At 40.3% G+C, this 24,405-nt stretch overlaps 1 protein-coding gene across 2 annotated transcripts in view; it reads left to right on the top strand.

Annotated features, from left to right (window-relative positions):
* Positions 1-24,146, top strand: part of LOC123613117 (1-phosphatidylinositol 4,5-bisphosphate phosphodiesterase epsilon-1-like) — a 50,966-nt gene extending 26,820 nt beyond the window's left edge. Inside the window, exons 2-3 of one of the 2 annotated variants that reach the window (XM_074373925.1) lie at positions 1,592-3,147; positions 21,956-24,146. In XM_074373925.1, coding sequence (XP_074230026.1) covers positions 1,945-3,147; positions 21,956-21,967 — 1,215 coding nt within the window. In that variant the 5' untranslated portion in view covers positions 1,592-1,944 and the 3' untranslated portion in view covers positions 21,968-24,146. Of the gene's footprint in view, positions 1-1,591; positions 3,148-5,268; positions 9,177-21,955 lie in introns of those variants that run through there. The other variant, XM_074373924.1, reaches the window with a different exon arrangement.
* The last annotated feature ends 259 nt before the right edge of the window (positions 24,147-24,405 follow it).

Here is a 24,405-nt window from a genome sequence, read left to right as displayed (position 1 = left end):
CAAAGAGTGAAGACAGGGCAAATCTCCTGTTGACAGCAGAGCCTGAATGCTCATCAGTTGCCTTGGGAAGAACAGTTTTACCTACAAAGGAATGGTATACTTGTGACAGGCACTCTATGGACTGAGAGTGCCGTAAACATCCTTTATAATTGTACTGGCCACAGTGGATTGAAATTTGTTCAGTTTTCTCTCTCTCAATAGACTTGCAAGAAGATCCTGGCTATCTAGCCCATTACACCAACATTGAGTTCCCAGCATAGAGCAGGGCTCAATCATTCAGAGAATAAAATAGGCTAAAATAATGCCTTTTACAAATTGAAAATGTTTATGTCTACTGATATTAACTGAATAATGTATTCAAATGAAGCAGAGGGCGTTAAAAATATATTTTACAAGAAAAAAATGGAAACACTGCCTAAATATGATTTTGAAATGTTTAAATCTACCATTTGTTTCTCATTTGTCACATCTGCCCTTTATTCACCTTTTCCTTTTTTCTGCCTTCTTTTTTATTACTTGAAAAACTTCTTTTAAGATTCTAGTATTTTGACTTATTTCCTATATTTTTTTCTTAAAGTAGTTGCACTGGGGCTTAAAGTATATATCTTTAGCTTATGACAGCCTGTCTTTAAGTAATGTTATCCCAAATCATGTAGAAAATAATCTTATAACAATGTATTTCCATTTCCCCTCTCTTGAATTTTGTGTTATTATTGTGATAAATTTTACTTCTGCATTTGTTAGTAACCCCACAAGACATCATTATTATTTTTGCTTTAAATGGTCAATTATCTTGTCATTTCAAAAGTAAGAAAAAATTATATTTACTTACATATTTAACATTTTTCATACTCTTTATTTCTTTGTATAGATCTAGGTTTCTATCTGGTATCATTTTCCTGCTACCTGAAAGACTTTCTTTACCATTTCTTATGTGCAAGTTTGCTAGTGATGAATTCTTTCAGCTTTTGTATGTCTGGACATCTTTATTTCATTTTTGTTTTCAAAAGATATTTTTGCTGGGTATAGAATTCTAAGTTGGCGTATTTTTTTCCCCCAATACTTTAAAGATTTACTCCACTCTTCTGGCTTGCGTTGTTTCTAATGGGAGGTTTGCTGCCATGCTTCTCTTTGCTCCTCTCTATTCCATGTGTCTTCTTTCTCTAAGTTCCTTGGCTTCACTGAACTCTCAGCTTTTTCCCTTTAAATTAGTCTCCATCTCCTTCCCTAATAGCCTAGAAATTCTCAAGCTGTAAGTTAGGGCATTTATAGAGCTCACCTAATTTGTTTTGTTCTTTCAGGGATCAGTATTCTATGTTATCTGTTGTTCAGTATCTGAGAGCCATTATTTCATTATTTTTTTCTGATTTTTTTTTTAATTGTTTAAGGCAGGAGGATAAATCTAGTCTCTCCATTTTGGCTAGAAACAAAAGTTCTGAAATATTGAATCAGAAAAACACCTAAAACCAACTTATGATCGCAGAATTCCTTCCTCAAAATTGGTTCATATTTTGCATCAACTTAGGATTATGAGTGCATTAAGAAAAATTCATTTAGTGCCACAGTTTGACATTATCCCTTTGTCTTACAGGAAATATTCAAACTGGATTTTTAAATCATTGTAAGCCAGTAATGGATCAGAAGTTACAGAATGCAATCCCAAATAAAAGTCTTCGAAAGAATTGCTTCAAATAACCGAAGAAAAAAATTGATTTACCATCCTAAAACCCTGATCTAGAGAAATGTATTGCACATGGTAGGAAGTGATAACTGGAAATTTATTTGGCTCTTAATGCACCTAAATGAAAGGAATTGCCACTTAGTTTCTCAGAGGGCTTGTGTATCTGAGATGTTTTAATAATCAGTAGTTTTATTAAAATCTTGACATGATCACCAGGGAGAAGAAACAGAACAATAATAGCTAAAACCTGTGCGTTGGTCAAGATGACTTCTGAAGAAATGGCAGCTTCTGTTCTCAGACCTGTGACTCAGAGAAAAGTGATACCTGCTCAGTCGGCTGTCGATGAAAGTAGTGATAAGGTCCCAGACATCCGTGTTCCAGAGGCGCAGCGTGTCAGGCAGAGCAGAGAGACTTCTCATACCATCTCACAACTCAACAGACCCACAGAAGAATCTTCTGGAAGCAACTCACCCAAGATTCTCTCAGTAGCAAGGGAGAAAATAATGAGTGATGAGAACAGTAATGGAAAGTGCTGGGAGAAAAGTATGCCAGACTCTGTGAAAAACCTTAACATTAACTGCAACAACATACTGAAAAGCCATCAGCGTAGCCTTCCTCAGAGCACCTTTTATGAACCGTGTGATTCTATCACAGAAGAAGGCCTGTGTTTGGAAACTGGAATCCCTTCTTCACTGGAAAGAAAGGTGTTCCCTGGAATTCAACTGGAAATAGACGGACCTCCCACGGGCATTAGTCCATTAGGAAATCAGTCGGCCGTCATAGAGACGGGCAGGGCACACCCTGACGGCAACATGGCAGTATTTCACTTTCATTATGACTCTGACAGGACAATGTCGGGCACTTTCTGTCCCCTATCAGATAACTTGATTTTGGATGATTGTGGAAACTGTGTACTGCCTGCTGTTGGTGGGGAGCAAAAGAAAAATTACATGGCATATACTTGTAAACTGATGGAATTGGCAAATAACTGTGATAACCAGAATAGGCAGCTGCAGTATGAGCCTTGTGACCCCTTGAATGACAAGTACTTGTGCTTTGAAGCCTCTTGCCCAAAGGCCGATGTGGTATGTTCAAGTGACAGCTTTTGCAGGGAGGATTTTACTGACAGTCCACCTGCCAAGACCTTTCTGAGCCATTTCGAGGACTTCCTTGATAATTGTGAAGATGTAGAAGAAGAGCTTTTCAAAAGCAAAAAAGAGCGGTCCACTTGGTTAGTGAGGAGATTCTGTAAAAATGACAAGGAAGTTAAGAAATCTGTGTATACCGGGACAAGGGCAATTGTGAGAACTCTGCCCTCTGGTCACATTGGGCTGGGAGCTTGGGGTTACATTGATCAGAAGAGAAATGGTCTCTTCTCGCCTTGGGGGAGGATCACAGAACAGCTGTCAACGGTGGTGATTAGGCAAGATGGGGGCCGACGTCTGTCAGAAGCCCAGTGGTGTCAGGTAAGAGTTAAAGTTTCTTTTGATCATTTCTTTAAACTTGATCTTTTAAAATCCAAGTTTCCATTGTCTTAGCTCATGAGCAATTTTCGGTTCTGTCAAATTATGATTCTTAGGGGAAGCACTTGTAGTTATCGGAAACTAATAGACCTAATAGATACTGTAATTGATAATGTCAAGATTGAGATAATGCCACAATATAAGAAATAAAATACACATATGTCATCCAGAGTGGAGAAATTAGGAAGTTTCCCTGGTTACAGTGTATGGGATTACAAGGTAGAGTAGGGGAGTGGGGAAATGTCTCCGCTGAACTGATTATCTAGTTGTGTCCTTTGGAGATACATGCCTCTGTCCTCTTCTGCCATGTAGCTCATCATTGCTTTTAGGCTGCAAGGTCTAAAGGAATTTAAATCTGGTTTCCTCCGTTTTCTAGCCAGCGCTCCCAGTTTCTTCCTTCTTAACCTTTTTAATGCCATGGGCGCCTTTGGCAATTTGGGAAGACTTTGGACTGAGAAGAACACTTTTAAATACATCAAATGAAATACAAAGGGTCACAAAGGACACAGATTATGTGGATATGCTTTTATCAAAGTATTTTTTGAAATTGTGACGTAGCAGGGTGCTTCTTTATCAACACACTAAATAGTGGCACATTAAATATCTAGCCATGTGATAACTACCGTAATTTCAAAGTAGTGATGAATGTTAGTAGGGAGTGGTTTGCCTGGGGATTTCCTACTTTTAGCACAGCAAGTTCCACCTTCTGGGAGGCCACTCAGTCTTGGGCACACTGGGGCAACTGGTCATCCTAATTATAAACACTGTTTTAGGGTTTCTTCCATGAATATAATGTACGAAAATATCTGTGATTTCAGTAGGTGACAAGATCACAGGTACTGCTAATTCTCCTGAGGTTTGTTGCTTATATTCACAATTGAAGGAAATGCTAAATTTCTATTTGAGAGTAATAAAAATTTTTTCACCCAAATTTCTGGACTCTCTGAATTCTATCCACAGTTCCCCCTCTTTAAGATTCCTGCTCTGGAAATGCACACAACCAGGTTGCCCACTCTTGGACCCAGTCGTTGCATCTGAAGCCAGCACCATGTATCCTCTTGATTTTTTTTCCTTTCCTGGCTAAGCAGCCCTGATCTCCATGGGGGAACTGTTTCTATAACTCTCGCATTCCATTTTTTCACAGTTCCTTAAAACCTGGCCCTATAAATAAAACACTTGGTCTAGAAAAACATCTCTTTTATTGAAATATAACTAGTATATTTTTATTTTCATCATCGTCTATCGTGGGAGCTAATATTTATTGTGTGTTTCACATGTGCCAGGCATTGGGCCAAATAGCTTACATACTTGATTTCATGCAGTCATCTCAACTACCTTCTGATAGTGGTCTGATTATTAAGCCCATTGTATTGCTAAGAAAATGGAGTCCCAAGGATGTTCAGTACCTTGCCTACAGTCACTTATCTAGTAAGAGCTATAACCAGGATTGTAATTCAGGCATCTCACACTCTTAGTTTCTCAAGAAAGAAAATTTAAATGAAGTTTTTAAAGGAATGAAAGAATTCCGTTTTTTCCAGTGTCTGGTGATGGAGTAGCCCCACTCACTGATCTTACGGTATCTCAGACTTGGTCGTGTTCAACATGGTCACTCTAACCCTGGTTATGTGTTAGAATCCCTGTCCAGGCCCCACTCCAGACCCTCTGAATCAAGACTGCTAGGGCAGGGCACAGCGTGAATATTTTTTCAAAGTTCTCCCTGTGATTCTGTGATTCAATGGAGTTGAGAAACACTGACTAGGAGCTTAAACTGAGGTCCTTGCTTTTTGGTCAGGGCATTTCAGGAATATTTGCTCTGCCCTAAATTCCTTGACCCATCTCAGGCTCTCAGGAGTGTCAGGGCTGCCCCACAGCCCTGGGAGCCTGCCTGAAAAGTGACGGCCTGCAGGCCTTTCTCTCTGTACGTTTGCCGAGTGGTTCAACCCAGCAAGTGTCAGGGGATTTGCTTTTGAATCTTCACCTGATTCCTCATGAAACCTGAGTCAGGAGGTGGTGTCAGCTACCCACATGCTCCCCAGCTCTTCTGACAGAATTTTTTCCATGCAGGGAGAAAAAAAACCTCATCCCAGGCGTGTCCTGCCTGCACCATGATGACTTGGCAGTGCTCATCGTGGAACGGCTGCTGACAGCCCACTTAAAAACACATTGATTTTAAAATCCATGTACGCTTGAAATTGAACAGTAAACATACAACAGAAATTTAAATATAGCCAAGTAAATGGAAGAAGATGGATTGAAACCATTAACAAAATTTCCCACAGTCATACAGTCATGAAGGTCGTGAATCTGATGTCAATTTCAGAATGATTTTTGGCATGCCGGTACTCTTTCCTCCAGTTTCTAGAGCCCTGCCACATCTTCTAAGAATGTTCACGGGTCCCTGGCTCAAACCTGCCCCTTTCTGTGGATCAGAGGCCTTGAAATGGGTAATTTCTGATGAACAGAACAGAAGAGATGATGCAAATTATCTCCTCCCTGCTTCTTGGTCTCTGGAGGCTGGGAGAGGCTGCCATACCTCCTGCAGAGTGAACTCCAGGAACTTCTCTCTCCTTCTCTCTGTCTGGGCTTTCAGGAGGCTGTGGGCATTTTTATTAACCTCTAAGGTGAAGCTTGGAGGGGATGGGCCAGCTATCCTCCTGTTTTTTCTTAAGGGAGATTTCTAAAAGGGAGAGCCCTTTTTGAACATTCAAATATGGCATGAATGAATCAGTATTTTCTAAGTATGATGTTGTCTCTACATCTCATTATTCAGTCTGGTGGAAATCCTTCTCAGAAGTTTCACAGATGAATTATAGCCCCTTTCCCCTTGCTCTTATAAACTACTTCATCCACCTAAAAAATGCAGACCCCATGGCTATGCTCCTGTTCTCTGATTATTTCTCATGTGTCCTTCCTGGCTCTCCAATCAGATTGTAAATTTATTAAGGGCAAGAAATGGCCCTACCTTTTCTAAATTCTCCATAGTACAAACACAATGCCAAGTACTAAGGAAACAGAACAATGCCATGCATAGAGACATGGTCTCTAGAGTCAGCCAGCCTGAGTTGAAATTGTGACTTTGACTCCGTCACCCACTGGCCTTGTGACCTCAGGCAAGTTGTTTAACCTCCTTTTCCCTAATTGCCTTATAGGTAAACTGCAAATAATGATTCTTGGGGGATAAAATGAAATGTTACCATAAAGTCTTCAGCGCAGTGCCTGGCAAGGAGCGAGAGCCACTTTTGTCACCTGGGGCCATTTATCACATGCTTTGTCGTGAACATGTTCTCACCTCCTTCCACCCTTTCGTGGCTTCTCACACAGGGACGTTCACAGTACTGCGAATTTGAATGTATGTCCCTCAATCTATGATGTGGTAGCTTGAACAATCCTTCCCATGCATTTAGAGAATATGTTATTTGTCCAGGTAATTCCTTTGCCTCACATTAAAAATTTTTTTCTTGTATGCCTTCATCAAAATGACCCAATTAATTTATGTTTGCACAGCTATGCAGAGCAGAATAGATTTGAATGGGAGACATTAATAAGGATCAGTGCTTGCTGACTGACTAACCATATTGGTGTTCTCCTCCTCCAGCCTGTAAAAAATTAAAACCTACCCCTTATCTAGTTACAGCCACACTCCTCTCGCCTGCTCTCAATTTACTGGCTCAACAAGATGGCATATTTTGGCAAGTGGCTAACATCTCCAGGTTAAAGGTTGATTAAGGGTGCCTTTCCTTTTAAAAAAAAAATTTTTTTTCTCCTTGCCCGAATTTTGAAGAGTTTAGGTACCTAGAGTTATTCTGAATATGAAGTACAAGAAGTTCCTGCCTCTGCTGGAATCAGTCATGTAACCTGAGTTCTGCGTGCACTGAGTGATGGAACACAGAGAAGGCGAGGGTGGCAGGGCAGACAGCCCACCAGGTCCTGTTTTACTGCTTCATTTATTTCCCTGCCTTGATTCACAAGAGGATTTACTGTGCAAGAATATGTATGGCAAAATAGGGGGAAGTGAAGTTTTATTTTTTAAAAATCAGACTAGAAAAACTAAATTGAAAAGGAAAGTCAAAAGCAGCTTCTGTGTTGCTAGTTCTTAGTTGGCTTTCTTCCTTCTAAATTGTGCCTTGCTTCTTTCCGTTTTATTCTGCTCTCTAGCAGAGAAAATTATACTTGAGAGGCAATGAAAAAATTTTTTGAATGTTTAGCATAAATACCTTGGTATATATATCCTTGATTCTGTGTTTTCTCTATGATGCGTCAAGGGACCAGCCGATAATAAACTCATCTTCTAAGTTGTAACTTTTATGGGTGATCAAATATCCGCTGAGCCCTGCTGTCCAGTGTTGTAATAGATGGCAGTTGAAATAGCAACATGTTGTGTTTTCTTGTCTGGAAATTTGGTCTCCCTGCAGCTTGGGTACAGTTTGGACCTTGAAATAATTAAAATTTCACAGGGTGCACAGGCTAAGCCGAAAGCCTGTGCTTGGGGCCATGCCAGGCCTCCTCTTCCATTACCAAGGGTTATGTCGAGTTCATGACATGGGTCTAGGACGATGCTGGCCCCTTCCTGCTGAGCACAGTGAAAGGGAATCCAGCTCCCAGCCAGCCCCTGCATAGTTTAGTCACGTCTAGTGCATCAGTGGAAAATGTGACGGGCTGTCAGAGGCCAGGTCTGTGACGGTTAGACAACTTTCCCTTATTAGCTGCATCGAGGCAGCTTAGGGTGAATTTACTTCCACATCTTGTGTAGTTACACCAGCTCTTTAGCTAGGATTTGGGGGAGGGGTGATATGGAATGAAAAACACTGACCCTGGACCCTAGTTTAAGGTGAATATATTTATGGCCACTGTTATTCTCATAGTAGCTTTGGGACACAGCATTAGGATTTTTTTTTTTTCCCTTTTCCTCAAAATGGGAATTAGCAACTGGAGAGGCCCACCCCATCCCTGGAAATGGGCCATGGTTAGATTGTGGCCTGAAAAGAATCAGAACCCATGGGCAAGGATGAAAACATCAAACGGAGGTCTGATCTAACACATATGGTGCATTTTTACACAGGAAGGACTCAGACTGCCCATAGGATGACCTCCCCATAGTCATGAGTGATGAAGTATCAAAGATTGAAGCATCATTGGCAATGGGGCAGGGGGTGGGAAGTGACCATCCCCTGACCCGTCCATGACTAAACTAAGTCATGGCTCAGGCAGGGCCCTCCCTGAGTGGCTGTTCTCAGACAATGGTGCTGGGATCATTTTCTGGCCCTGGAGAGCCCCATCCAGTAGTTTTTTGTTCCAGCAGCTGGCCTGGATGCAGTCAGAGCCTCAGATCAAACATGGATCTTACAGAGCTCAGGTATTCAAATCCCTAACCCCAACTCTCAGCCCTGGAACCCCAACCCCTTCCCTCTCATTTAGGCTATCACCCCTCAAACCCTCAGAAAGAGCTCAGCAGAAAACCACCTCAGCCTTCAGCAGCACAAAGATGCAATGATTTTCAAGGGTAAGGAAAGCCCGTACTTTGCAACTCAATAGCAGATCTCCTTGGAGAGAAGGAAATATGCTTTGATTTTTTTCTTTTTAAAAAAGCTTTGTTGAGATATAATACCATTAGTTTGCCTATTTAAACTATATAACCCAGTGGTTTGGGGTATAGTCACAGATGTGTGCAACCATCACCACAATTTTAGAACATTGTTATCATCTCAAAAAGAAACCCATATCCTTTAGGTATCACCCTCCATTCTCCCCATCCCTTCCCTTCTCCCCTAGCCCTAAGCATCCACTCATCTACTCTCTGTGTCTGTAGATCTCCCCATTCTGGACTTCCACATAAATGGACTCATATAGTATGTGGTCTTTTGTGACTGGCTTCTTTTACTCAGTGTACAATTTATATTGTATCATGTATTGGTACTTTTACTTTTTACTGGTGAATAATACTCCATTGTATGAATACACCATGTTTTCTTTATCCATTCACCCGCTGTTGGACACTGGGTTTTTTCTGCTCTTTGGCTGTTATAAATAATGCTGCAATGAACTTTCCTGCACAAGTTTGTGTGTGGGCATATGTTTTCATTTCTCTTGGGTACATACCTAGGTGTGGAATTGCTGGGTCATATAATTTAACTTTTTGAGGAACTGCCAGACTCTTCCAAAGCAGCTGCAGCTTTTTACATTCCCACAAGTGTGTGTGAGAAGCCATGTTTCGACCAACATTTCTTAGTGTCTGTCTTTTTGCTTGTAGCCATCCTAGTGGGTATGAAGTGATATCTCATTATAGTTTTGATTTGCATTTTCCTAATAGCTGATGATGTTGAGCATCTTTTCATGTGCTTATTGACCATTTGCACATCTTTGGAGAAATGCCTATTCAAGTCCTTTGCCTATTTTTAATTTTTTTTATTATTGCATTCTTTGTATATTCTGGATATAAGTCCATTATCAGATGTATAATTTGCAATAGATATCTAGATACAGCTGTAGGTACAGGTACAGGTATAGATATAATAGAAGTCAGGAGGGTGGCAAAGACGGTTTTCAATTTTAATGCACAGTAAAACTTGTTAAACCTTTTCTTTGGACATTCATTTATCTCATTCTTAGTCTTTCTCACACTCCCCCACCAGCAACAACTTTCAAGTAAAATTTTCTGTCTTTCTTCTCCCTACAATTCTCTCCAAACTCCATTCTTCATAGTTTTCCCCTCCTCTTCTGCTAAGCTTTTTATCATGCGTATAGGCCACTTTTATTATTATCCAACTTCTGCTCCCCAGAGCAGTGGCTGGGAACCAGACTATCAACTGCAAACTTATGCATCACAAGGAAGGCATCCGAGGCAGTGATGTTGAGAAGGAGGTCACCACTTCACAGAAACATGCTCCATCCTGCACAGGTGCAGCAGAGCCAGGCCGAGGGTGAGTCACGCAGGTGCCTAAGGTGCGAACTTTAAGGAGGCAGCATCTTGCAAGTGCCAACCCTCTGCTTATTAGTGAATGCCTCCTTAAATTTTAAGCCCTAGGCGACTTACTTGTCTCACCCTAGTCCCAGCCCTGGGTATGAGAGTCTAAGAGAATCTATGGTTTAGAAATGCATGTTATCTTCCTAGTCCAGGAATGGTCTTGACTAAACCCCCACATACCTTAATACAGATATTAAAATATAAGCTAAGAATGGTTCCTCATTTTTAAAGGCTTCAAAAAATCACAAGAATAATAATATTTCATGACATGTAAAAAATTACAAGAAGTTCAAATCTCACTGTTCATCAATGAAAGTTATAGAAACACACCCATTCTTTTATGAATTGCTTAATAGCTGATTTCTCCCTGTAACAGCAGAGTTGAGTAGCTGCAGTCCAGACTGAATGGCCTGCAAAGACTAAAATATTTATTATCTGGTCCTTTACAACAAAAAATTTGCCTCCCCCTGGCTTAGAACACCCCTGTCTCCCTGGTTAATTCCTACCTATCCTTCCTTCCTTCCTGAGCTTCGATTTTACATCATCTCTGTGGTCTTTACGGCCAGTCCCCTCCCCCCACCATGGACCCCAGTCCAGAGTGACTGATAGTCAGTGCTCAATACATATTTCTTGAATGGCTCCCTGAATTATAAATGAATAAAGGCAGTTTCCACCCATTTTTGGTGTCTTCTCTCCTTCCCCAGACCCAGCACACGCAGGATAGCTGTCCTTCCCCCGACCCTCAGAGCTTGGAACCAGGTCCTTTTGTAGTATCTAGGATGGAATCAGAATTTTCCATTGATGACATTCAAAAGGATCTTCTTCAGTCCTGTGAACCCAGAGATCCACGTTTGTCACCTCCACAGACTTGGCCTAAAAGACAAAGAAGGGATACCTTTGGACCTCCTTGTTCCCCACTCCCCATTTCAACTGGCTGTAAAAAACCCTTGGGAAAGTTTCCAAATGTTTTGTGTTTATAAGGGAGCACCTGAGACTGCTGCGATCTGCACTGGGTCAGGGAGGGAAGAAAGCCCCCTTCTCTCAAGATCCGGGAGCTCTGCCCTTGCCCTTCAGAACCCCCAGTCCTTACAGGTTGATTTCCATCATGGACCAGAGGGGGAGCTGGCTTCTGTTTCTCAGTCCTGGTCAGGGATGAGACCGGTGGCCAAAGGATGGGGACAGCATACTGTGTTTGTTAGTTGGGGAGATCGTTCTTGCAGTTTGGGAGGTATTTGGCCAGTTCCTTCAAACCATCTGACACCCCCCCAGCCGCCCCAATACTCTCAATTATAGATCTGAGGCAGCACCTCCCCACCCCAGTAAAGACCTAAATACCAATTCCGGTTCTACTATTAACTGTTTGTGTGACCTTACACAGATCACTTTTAGGTCCTGGATTTTAGTTCCTTTGGGTGTGAAGGAAAGTGAGGGCAGACGTGTATTCATTGCCTGCTGTGTCAGACACTGTATGAATGATTTGCATCTATTAACTGAATGAATGTTTCCTCTTAACTCTAAAGGCCCCAGCAGTCTGTATCTTCCTGATTTAAGTCCCAACCCTGGATTTGGCACTGAGTGAATCTTCTACCTCTCCCAGCAGTGCCTCCAGAGGTTTGATTTGGAGAGAAACTTGTCACTCAAACACTTTCAGTCGCGGAAGGACAGAGGAGAGATGCTCTTTGATCACTGGCTAAGCTCTGAAATGCGTGCAGTGGTACAACAGCAAGCAAGTGGGCTCTTACTGGGGGCCGGGCCCTGTGCTGCCTAGACGTCTGTGCTCTTTCCCTCCTTTCATTCTCACAGCAGCTGTCTATGAGGTCGACGTCATGAACATTCCCATTTCACGCTCGTGATAAGTAACAGGACCAAACTCACACAGTGTCAGGACTTGAACTTGGGTCTGGCTACCTCCAAAGCCCATGTTCATAACAGCTCCTCAGAAGTTCCCTGGAAGATTCCGATGTAACTCGCCCCAATAACTTGCCAGAGGTTCTGCTCTCTTATTAAATGTGCAAATGTTGAGCTGGATGAATCCTTGCACTGTTTCTTTCTTCATATGTGAGCTGGGTGTGACCTTTGGATGAAATAGGAGACGCGGGGAACAATAACAATTCTTAATGTGAGGGGCATGTTGGCTATTGAAATGGCGAAGATTTATTTTTATGACTCAGCCTGCAAGGAGGAGGAAACCAAGCCCGAAGGTTTGAATTTTTTACTGAATTGCTGTAATTTAGAAAGACATTTAAAAAGTTTTATAAGTAAGTAAGCAAGAACAAAGTCCAAAGCAAACTGCACACATCTGACTCAGAATCTATAGCTTATTCATGATCACGCTGAAATAACCAAAACGAGCGGGAACATAATTCAGTATTTTTCCATTTTAACTTAAAGTTTTCTCTGATCCTTCAGTGATTCCGACCAACTGACCTGAGTATGAAAAACATGACTCAGTAACACTTCTTTCCATAGTCACACCATTAAGATGAAGTTTTCACCTACTTCACAAGGTTGTGAGGCTGGAGAGGGCAAAAAATGAGCTGGTTGTGTGTTCAAATGCTTGCCCAAAGTTATAAAATCTCCCCGCAATTATAACTTTTCTCTTCTTCCTCCATGCTCTGAGATTCAGAGTGAGGTACCTGGGGAAAAGAGGACTCAAAAACTACTGCAGAGGCGGCAAAACAAAATCAGAGTCAGCTGTATCCTTTCAGAAATGCTGCAAGTGTCGAATGGAACCTGCTTCCTGAAATCCGACCCTTTGGTTTCCCTTCGTGATGCCAGACTAGTTTGAATAACTTCATCTTCAACTTGAGACTAGATAACTTTTTGTCACTGACACCTAGTTGGTCTTATCCCTGTGTTTTGATAGGATAAGGAATCGATCTTTTCAGTAGACCATGCTGAGTAGCCTAGTTTCAGAAAGATTTAGCACCAAATTATAAATGGTGACACTTTAATAGTGAGTGTGGATGTGTCTCGAGAGCCAGCATGTGGGAGTTTGGCAGTTGGAAAGCCCCATGGCTTCAGTTTTTCCAGATTGTGTACCCTTCCATCAAATAGTCATTTCTTAGCCTTGAAAAACTCTCTTCTAGGACCAGGGACAAGTTCATTTGAGTTCTAAATTGGTGAATCCAAAACTTGTCTAGTAGCAAATGCATTATTATTCTCTTTAATGAGGCCAAGAAAATGGTCTCAGGCCCTGCACGGACCAGCCAATTCTCCTTTCGATGGCCACAGACCAGATGTGGATGCCATAATGACAGTGTGACTGGCAGGACTGATGTTTTGTGAGGGTAATGCCATTATTGCAGCAACCGTATTTTCCAACTAAAAATCTGGGAACTTTTTATGGAGAGGAGAGAGGGACAGAAGATTTGAAATTGAGACTGACCCAGAATGATTGGTCTTGGGAGCTATGGATCACAATATAAAGGGAAAAGATGGTGAGTGCAACTCACAACTAGTGCAAAATCTAATTTGTTGTTAGAAAAATCAGGAGCCTGAAAATGAATGACTTGATAGTGGTGGCCAAGAATTGTCCACATGTAAAGACAACACATTGGAAGCCTAGAATGGGATCCAACAAGTGTTTTTCCCAAAGTTTTTGTTTTTCTGTATTTTGGCAAGTATTTGGTAGCTACCATGCTTTGGAATTGTGAAGGTAATTAAATTGATTGATTTTAAACACCAGGTCATGCTCAGCTAAATAAGGGCTGTTCCTTTCTAAGGAAACACCTTGAAAGGCTCTCCCTGTTTTCCATCCCTGATGCCATTATGCAAAATCCTTTGAGCTTGGATTGAGATTTTCAAAACAATCCATTCAAGCATCCTGGCTAATGGTGGTTGGGGTAAATATTGGTGTGTGACTATGAGGGATAGGACTGGTTTTATTGAGGGTCTTATAAACTGGCCAGGGGTGAAAGGAGGTGTCTGGAAATATTTTGAGCAAAGGTAAAATTACAAGTCCTACATATAAAACTTGAACACAAACTTGGCCATTGCTTCACATTGGCTTGGTCACTGCTTTCCTTCAGTGCCAATGGGTAGTTCAGAAGCACCCACAAACTCATAATGCACCTTTGATTTGGACCCAGGCTCAGAAACACCAGGCTCATGCCAGAGGGCAGATTGAAATTTGGCCCCATCTCCTTCACCCCTCTTGGTGCCTTACAAGGGCACCGCACGCTCAACGATATGTCACAATCCTGGGTAGTACTGTATGGAAGAGAATTAGAAAAGCTGCTCAAGCCCAAAGCTACAGTTGTTTTTCTCTTGGATTCATATATTATGTGCTCAGCACAGTGGAGTCTGTTGAATTCCAATGGTCTGAAATATAAGCAAATTAAACTGGTCTGGCATGTCTGCTTTTCTAGGTGAATATAAAATAAGTATTGGTGACTTTATGAACTACAGAATTCTTGAGCTGGAAGCCTCATCTTCTGTGACTTTATTCTGCTCCTCCTTTTATGGATAAAGTAGCCCAAGCCCTAGACAGGTGAAGTTACTTGACTAAGGTTCACATAGCTAATGACAGAAGACACGGAACTAGAATCTGGATCTCCAAAGACTGTCTCCTGATCTCTAAAGTAGGATAAAAACATATGAGGCAATCTGTCCCATATAGGCAGTCTGTTAATGTCAGCTGATTCTGAACCCTGATGCTTTTAGGGTTCCTAGGATGCACAGACTCCTGGTCCAGCACCTGTCCTGGAAGAGTTCATGGTGGGGTGGTGGAGGCTGACCTGACCTGCCCTTGTTGTTCCATCGTTTTCTCAATTGCAAATAACCTTGGTTGGTGCATAGTTCATCGGGTTTGTCCTGTGTTCTCTGGTCTGTTCCAGTTTTCACGGCTTATCCTGTCTTCAGTTCTTTAAGAAGCTGGCTCATCTTGTTGCAATAATATTGTCAGTTCTTTAAGTACTCAGAGATGCCCTTTTAATTTGAATGTAGCCAAGTTTTGTGAGTTCATTTCTCCCCTTAGTCCAGTTTCTTTCCATCCTTCACTTGGCAGGTAGCTCTTTCTCTGGTTAATGACCGTAAGTTCTTCAAAGCATCCAGAGCAGCCATGGGCTCCCTCCCAGTCTCTCAGGAGGATATTTCCCCTTGTTCTTTTTCTCTTGTTTATGGGAAGCAGAGCCAAATGTGAGACACTGAGCCCAGCCAGAGGGGCCAGACCTGGCCCAGGAAGAGCCAGAATGGCCTGAGCTGCAAGGAATCCAGCCAGGAATCCCAGGCTCATAAAACATTAGTTCTGGAAGGACCTTGGGGACCACTAAGTCCAATGCTTCACTTTACAGTGAAGGAAACTGAGGCTCAAGGAGAGGCAGTGGCCTTGCCCAGGTCTGGTCAAGCATCAGTTTCAGAGCTGGGCCTGTAACCTGACTGCTCTCAAGCCAGCTCTCCTCCCCCGTGCCAGATGCCAGACACTATTTCTGACCCATAGGTGTGGAGCTGAACTGATTGTAATATGACAGTTAAGTTATTGAAGGCTCCAGAGTGGCTAAGTGAGCTCAGGAGCCAGAGTGCCTTAGTTGAAATTCTGATCCTCTGCTTCCTGGCTCTGTGACCTAATGAAAGTTACTTAATCTCTCTGTGCCTCTGTTTCCTCATGTCTAAAAGTCTAATAATTTGATCTACTTCTTTCAGTTGTTGTAAAAATCAGTAGGTTGTTATATGTTAAGTGTTAACATGTGTTAATAAAAATGTTTTTAATTTTAAAGCATTTAGACAGTATTTGTTGGCACTATTTGTTGTTGTTTCTCAAGCCTCAATTTTTAACCATAATTCTGTGTTATCTCCCTATGAATAGAGATGTTTCTCTAAGGACCCTGAAGGAATAACTCTTAATTGTGGGATATAGGGTCTGCCAGAAGAGTGGGAGGAAGAATTGTATAGTCTGAGAAGTCTTCCTGGAGGAGGTGGGCTGTCCTGGCTGAGACCTGACAGGAGTTGGGATTGCTCATCTTCCAGAAGGCAAAATATTCCATCATAAGAAGACTGACCACCATTCTCACTTGCAGGAGCCCATGTGGCTTATTCCAAATATGATATTGATTTCAGAGGCCTTTTACCATTTTGCCTTAGCCCCTTTTTTTCCCAAAAGAAATTACTTCACATAAAATTTAAAGTGATGTAATTTCTCTCAATAGAATAGGAATGTTCCTGTTTTATTTTCAGAGCACCTATTGTGAAAGTTGCCTTCAATCCCTTGCAAAAGGTTGTTGACAACATCTGTTAGATGTGAGGCATTTGCTTGTTTATATATAGTTGGTCATTTTCAGTAATGAATTAAGCACTCATAAACTTATCAGCCAAAACTAAAGCTAGGGCCTTGAAATACCCTGTATCCAGCCACATGAGTCCCCTCTTTGGGCCATCACACACCTCTGCCTGCCCCCTCTCCTCCCACCCAGGTATCATCATCCTCAGTCCTTTCCAGCATTTCCTTACTTTTCTTTTAATACAAGGTTGTTGCATCTACATGCCTTCTTAAGAGCTATACATTTTTATAAATGCCACTGAATTGTCCACTTTAAAATGGTTAGTTAATTGCATGTTATATGAATTTCACCACAATAAAAAAGCTATACATTTTAAATTCCAGTTGTTTTGAATTTTACATGAATGTGCATGCTATGTGTAGTCTTTTGAGACTTTTGTTACACGGCATTGTATTTGTCAGTTGCATTTATACTGTTGTATGTTGCTGTAGTTCATTTGCTTTGATTGCTGTACAGTATTCCTCTGAATATATCATAGTTTACTCGTGTTCTCCAGTTGATGGACATTTAGATTGTGTCCATGTTTTCACTATTATAAACTGACCTTCCTTGATCATTTTTGTATATATCACTTGTTTTCACGTCCAAAATATTCTCCTAGATATACAATTGCCTCTTGAATAACAGGAGTTTGAACTGCATGGGTCCACTTATATGTAGATTTTTGTCAATAAATGCAGACTACAGTACAGCTCTTCTTTGGGGTTGTTTGAATCTGAGGATGCAAACCTTTGCTATGGAGAGACTTTAAAGTTATACACAGATTTTCAACTGTACAAGGTCAGGGGAAGCAGCTAAGCACCCAACCACCCTGTTTTTCAAGGGTCAGCTGTATACCTAGGAGTAGAGGTGCTGGACATAGGATATGTGAATATTTATTTTGGGAGATAGTGGCTGTTTTCTAAATTTTACCAATTTAGACTCCACACCTACCCCAGGGATGTGCAAAAGATTCTCTGAATCTACAGCCTCTCTAATACCTGATATTTTCAACTTGTTATTTTTGCCAGTTGAGCAGGTTTAAAAGTGTTTCTCTGGTTTATTTTGCATTTTTCTAATCACTAATGATGCTAACTATATCATCGTATTGTTATTGCTGTATGTGTTTCTTTTTCTGTGAAATGCCTCAGACCTTTTGCCCATTTTCAGTTGGGTTGCTTGTGCTTCTGATTGATTTGTAGGATTTCCTTACATATTCTTGATATTATCCTTTTTTCTTTGTGTGTATTGTTAATATTCCTCCCCACCCCCCAGTTTTAAATTGTCTTTTCTTTTATATAAGATTTCCTTTGATAAAATTCTTAATCTTTATAGTCAAATTTATTAAAGTTTATTTTATGGTCAGTGTTTTTTGTTTTTAAGACACTTTTCTCTACTTGAAGTCTGAAAGATTCACTTACATTTTCTACTAGGAGTTATAGTTTAACTTTTGACATTTAACTCTCTAATCCATTTAAATCCTTGATTGTGTATATGGTGTGAGGCAGATATCCCATTTTAATCTATTTCCATATAGGTATCTATTTTCCAGCTCTAATCTGACACAGCACCCCTGTCATATACCAAAGTTCCACATATGCATTGGTCTTCTTTGAGCCCTCTACTGTAGTTCACTGGATAATTTACACATCACTGTGCCAATAACATTAGGAAGTCCTAACAGAACAGAAGTGTCATTACTATTCTTAGTCCTTTTCTTTACTATTATTGTTGTTGTTATTGAAGTATAATATACCTGCAGAGAAAATACAAACCATACACAGTGTACAGTTCACTGTATTTCACAAAGTGAATAACTAGCACCAAAATCAACAAATAGAACATTAGCACCCCAGAGGCCATCCTTGTATCCTCTTTCAGTCTCTCTCTCTGCCTTCCCCCAAAGTAATCAAGCCTGTCTTCTAACATTCTAGATTCATTTGACCTATTTTTTTAACTTTATGTAAATGAACTCATAGTAGGTACTATTTTGTATGTCTTCTTTTACCCAACATTTTGTCTGTAGGATTCATTCATATTGCTTCATGTAGTTGTAGTTTGTTCATTCTCATTGCTCATTCCATTTCATGAATATCCTACTCTTTATCCATTCCACTGTTAACAGTCATTTGAGTTGTCCTCAGTTTGAAGCTATTATGAATAGTGCTGTTCTGTTCCCTGCCAGCCTCTAAGCCTTTGCCTGAGCTGGTTCCCTTTTCCTGTCATGCCTGCCTGCCCCAACTTCACTACATAAGATCCTGGCCATTTTATAAAGCCTTGGTAACTACATCCTATCCCTTTCGTGAACCTTTCTTAGGCTACTGCAATATACCAAGTTATTCTCTGTCAGGGCATCTAAACTTACAGCCCATGAGTTGAACCATAAGTGTAGTACTCAGAAGATTTTTGCCCCCCCAAAAAAATTTTACAAGATAATTATTATCTAGCAAATATGCACTAGTAGGGTCTAACTACTTGCTAAGAAATCTGAGAAGTTTTTCCTAAACACGTAAACATTGAGCTCACTTGTAGTCATATGCAAGGAAAGGAGGGAGTAAAGAGGGAGCCCGAGAGTTTGTGTAAGTCAGAGAAGTGGTTGGAATAAGCAACTTCCATTTCATTCTTCTTTAGGAGAAAGTGTAGGCCAGGTTCATAGTATGATGTGATGGAGAAAATGAACAACATTGTTAATGACGTATGTGCTTCTGCTGTTAACTCTTGCCAGTTTATGGGATGAGATACTTGGAAGAAGTTGGAGCACAGTATTAATATTTAGTTTATTTTAATGCCGTCAGATGGCTAGGCAATGGAAACTTGTTTAAAAGTCTCAACTACTTTTTCAGATTAAGGACTTTTGGAGGACCAAAAGACTCTGTGAATCAGTAGTGAGTACTTGAAATGCATCGTTTTCTTACTAATGAGACAAGACATCTAAATATATTCAATTAAAAAATACTAAAGTAAATGCAAAATCCAAACCAAATAAATTAAAATAAGTGTAATGCTGATTTGCTCAAAAAAGTAAAGATACTCAGACTCAAATTGGACTCAGCATTTGAACATTCATTCATTCACTCAACAGATATTCATTGAGCACCTCCTACTATGTGCCAGCCAGGTACTATTCATGAACTAGAGAAAATAGTGAATGAAATTGAAATACCCCTGTCTTCTTGATGTGTATTAGTTGGGATATAGGTTCTTCTGTCTTTTTTTTTTTTTTTTTTTTTTTGGAGACATCAGTAGTTTACTGGATGGGGATTCTGCTGTCTTTAAAAGTGACCAAAAGTTAAAATGGCTTAAATGAGATAGAAGTATGTTTCTTTGTCACTTAAGAGGGGTCAGTGGTTATTTAGAAATTCTACTCTGCTACGTCATCCAGAGACTCAGACTCCATCTGGTATATTTGTTTCGTTCACATGATCCAAGATGGCTCACCATTTCATCCATGTTCTCAACAGTAGGTAGAAAAAAATTGGGAAAACATGGTATGCCCACTCCTTTTAAAGGACACATCCCAGAGATTGTCCACATCACTTTCCAAAACATTCCATTGGCCAGAATTTTGTTACGTGGTCACTACCTAGCTCCAAAGGAAGATGGGAGATAGTCTTGATTCTGAAAGATCATATACACAAAATTGAAGGGCTCTGTGTCCAGGAGAGAATGGATAATGGAGGACAATTAGTAGTCTCTGCTATGTTCTACTAAAGGGAAAAATACAACAGACAAAACACAAATAAATAGATATTATATAATCAGATGGTGATGTGTGACAAAGCAAGGTACCTAAAAAGAGGATAAAGGGGAAAGATACTATTTTAATGAGAGATAAGAGAAGAATTCTCTGATTAGGTGATATTTTATCAAGAGGCATACAGAGAATGTATAACTCCACCATTCATACATGTTCCTAAGCTCATGGACTTGCAGGATTACTTATAAAAAATTGACATCATAATTGCATGAGAGATTCACTGTCTTTCATGAGTAGGAATATGCTTCAAGATTTTGCTGGCTGCATGGTGTATCTGGGTGATCAGACATCTGCTTCACCATTGTTAGCTCATTTTAAGAGAAATGCATCCATCTGAAAAGAAACTATGCTCATCAAAGAATGCACCATTCCATAAATTCTGGAGATAAGCATACACATCCCAGAACCAGCCAAGCATTTCTGATGATGTTGTCAAACACTGGGTAATGTTGGAGAGCCGTGGACATTATAAAAGTACATTCTTTATCATAAGATCACTAAACATGAAACTTAAAATCACCATTGATAAAATAAACCTGGATTCAGAATTGGAATGTGCTGGGACAGAATACAGTCCATAATGCATGAGTATAGTTAAGCATGCTAAATATCCATATTCCCATCAACGTGATTACAAGTGACCAGTGACAAGCAAACCATCTGTAGACCTATGGGTAGGCTTTTGGTCATCTGACTCACTTCTTAGATGCCTTTGTTTGTATTTTTATATCTTATCTCCATTACTAGGCTTTGAATATTAAAAAAAATACAAAAGCAACACACATTTCTTGAAAGACAAAATAGCGTATAAAAATGTACAAGTGATTAATTCTTCTTTCCCTAATCTCCCATCTCTATCCCACCCTCAAGTTAGCAGTTGTTGGTCCTGGTTTCAGACCTTTTCCTATGAATTTCATGGAGGTTTTAAGCTTTTGGAGGACATGACTTTCTTATTTAACTTGTAACCCTTTCTACCTGGAAAAGTGCTTTGCATAAGACAAGTTTTCTGTGCATATTTATTTGACTCATGATTGATTAAACAGGGATTGGAGGGAAAAGGTCCAAATGAAAACCTTTTGTGAGAAACCAAAAGTAAAGTTTTCAATGTCCAATTCAGTTGTATTTGACAAAAATAACTATATATATAAAACTAATAACCTTTGAAGGAGCACTCTGATAGTTATTTTCTACTTCTTCTTTCCCCCTTAACACCAGATCATGAAGAGATAATAAACAAAACCTTGAGAAAAGATACGTGTGAGTCCCTCTGCCCTCCTCCTTCTTAGTGAAGGACGTGTAGGAAGGGGAGGCTGGGGAGGACAGAGAGGGGCCTTAGCACTAGATAAATCTCTTTCTTTGTATCGTCTGACTCTAAACTTTGCTGTGGAGTATTTTTATGTGTAATTTCTTTTACAGATGTGTTTGGAGAAAGTTGAAATTACGTTGGTAATAGCACATCTAGACTCCACATCGCAATTTAAACATACTGTATTTTATTTCCTTAAGCACAAGGGCGGAGAACTCTTTTTTTCTTCCCCTCCCTCTTTCTTTTAATTAAAAATAAAAGAACGAAGAAAGTCCAAAGTGTCTTTTCCCACTTGGACTGAAAAATTAATGATTGCTTTGGGCATAAAGGTAGTGAGCATCATGTCTCGTTAACCAGTAGTTACCTTTCAATACAAGAAACAATGACTTTGGAAGGCTAGAAAAATAGAGTCTTAAGGTGTGATTCATATTATTTCCCCAGGGTTTCATTTTTATTTTCTTATTCTTCAGCTCCATGACTAAACGTTTATTTGGTGCTAGCAAATTGAAAAAGTCTGGGCTGCAAGAAGCCATTTGCCGATCCTGATGAATTGCCACGGGCATGCTTTCGAATCCTCCCGGTGAGCCCGAAGTGTACTGTCCCAAGGAGTGCTTTCCGAAGGGAAAACTTCTGGAAGGACCTTCGTTTCTTTGAGTTTTCGTAATAGCGGAATGTGTTATACAGGCAGCAGAGCAAGCAGTTAAGAGCTGGGCTCTGGAAGGAGTCCCGGCTCCACCGTTAACTCGCAGTGGAGCCTTCAGCAATTTACTTGGTCTTCCTAAGTCTCCGTTTTTCTCACCTGTAAAATGAGAATAATGAAAATAACACCAGACGCAGAGTCGTGAAGACTGGCTATCTGAAAAAGCACTACTACACATAGCACATAGGAGTTGTTCCAACCCATTTGAGCTGCTGCCATTATGATTATGATCTCTGGGACTATTACGAGTAATAATGAAATGTGCAGTTTTGTAGTAGAGGAGTGTGCTTTCTACATCTGAGCAAATATTGTACACATTAGAATATCTTATCTTACTACAGTAGCTTTTTTAGAGTGCATGATTTTTTACTCTGTGAAATGGTAGTTGTGTATAGGCCGTTGCCCTTCCTGGATTGTACACCTCCTGACCCGCTCTTTTGTATTAGCCTTTGCGTCTGCCAGGGTGGCTTGCCTTCAGCAGGACCTCAAGAAAAGTTTGTTGAATTGCTTTGGGAGGTTATAGGCCAAGAGCTGGGCTCCAGCCTGCTCCAGAGTGAGGGCTCTGTCTTAGAAATATCCTCCCAGTTGTTGAATGAAGGCCGGGGATAGGGATTTGGGATTTCGCATTCCAGCTAGGAACTGGGACTGCCAAGGTGCTAGTCACCATAGTAAGAGCCAGCCATCCAGTCTCTGAATGAAGCTGAAAAGTAGAGCAGATTTGGAAAACAGAAGTTAGTCCATTTTACAGCGTGGCCACATTAGTTTATTTTTTCCCCCTAGTAAATATTTTACATTATAAAAAGTAAATGATCAGAACTTGAGATTCAGATGTGTAAGTTGTCAGAATCCAGGTTGAAGAAGAAACAGGCACTGAGAGTGTCAGTACAAACGATCAGATCATCAAGGGAAAAATGAAGGCCTGATTGTCTCAAGATGTAGGTAAGAAAGTCTTACCACACGGAAGAAGGGGACAGTCAGTTGTAGATGAAGTCGGCCTTGCCGAACTTTCCAGCCAACGAGGATGAAATCGATCCTAAGCAAACAGAAAAATGCAAATTCTCTGTACAGTCTGTTAATGAAGAGGTGAGAGATCCTCCCTGCCAAGCTGGTGGGCTCCAGGAAGAGTTCAGGGAAAGAGAGACCAGCGTGGAATCCAACTCCACAATTGTTCCCTTTCCCTCTGATGGCCAGTGCTGTCTTTACCCCAGCTCGTCGTCACTGAACCGCGTCAATTTCCGCCTTCCCCTCAGACCTCTGTTTTTATGGGATTTCAGCTAAGAATTCCAAATGTCCCCATTGTCATTCTAAAACATAACATATGTTAACATAACTTAACTGCTTAATAATAATTACTGCATACCTTCTGCGTGCCCAGTACTGTATAGGAGGGCTATTTGATGATAATTTCCATTTGATTCATGATGCACTCCTATTTTTGAAGCCCTTCTCTGTACCACATAAACCATTTTAAACATAACTTTAAAAAATTATTTTAAAAAATTTCATTGAAGTATAGTTGATTTACAATGTTGTGCTAGTTTCTGATATGCAGCATAGTGATTCAGTTATACATATACATATATATTCCTTTTCATTATAGGTTATTACAAGCTATTGAATATAGTTCCCTGTGCTATACAGTAGAACCTTCTTGTTTTTCTTTTGTATACAGTAATTTGTATCTGCTAATCCCAAACTCCTGATTTACCCCTCCCCTCCTTTCCCCTTTGGTAACCGTATGTCTGAGTCTCTTTCTGTTTTTTAAATAAGTTCATTTGTGTCATTTTTTTGATTCCACATGTAAGTGATATTATATGATACTTGTCTTTCTCTGTCTGACTTACTTCACTTAGTATGATAATCTCTAGGTCCATCCATAAACAGCTTTTACTTTATGTATTTGAAGGGATTTTTATCATTTTGAATTTTTAAAATAATAAATTATCTGTTTGGTTCCTGTGGTTTCAGCTGTTTTAAATGCGTGACCGTGTCGAGTGAACTAACTAATCGACAGGGAAAGGTCATTTATTAATCTTTATATTGTAGTCTTTTCTTTCATATTTTAGTCAATAAATTATTTCCTAAGGGCTTAATCATTCTTTATAGACCTTTAAAAAGTTTGTTGGCTGCAGACATATTCTGATGAACAAAACAAGACAGAGCCAGCAGTTTCTATAGCAGAGCTTAGAGTTCAGTGGGGCCTTTTCTCTGTCACGGAAA

The sequence above is a fragment of the Camelus bactrianus genome, chromosome 11 (assembly GCF_048773025.1).
Source record: "Camelus bactrianus isolate YW-2024 breed Bactrian camel chromosome 11, ASM4877302v1, whole genome shotgun sequence".
Lineage (NCBI taxonomy): Eukaryota > Metazoa > Chordata > Mammalia > Artiodactyla > Camelidae > Camelus > Camelus bactrianus.
The sequence above is the reverse complement of the archived record's forward strand: the minus strand, read 5'-3'. Positions and strand labels throughout refer to the sequence as shown.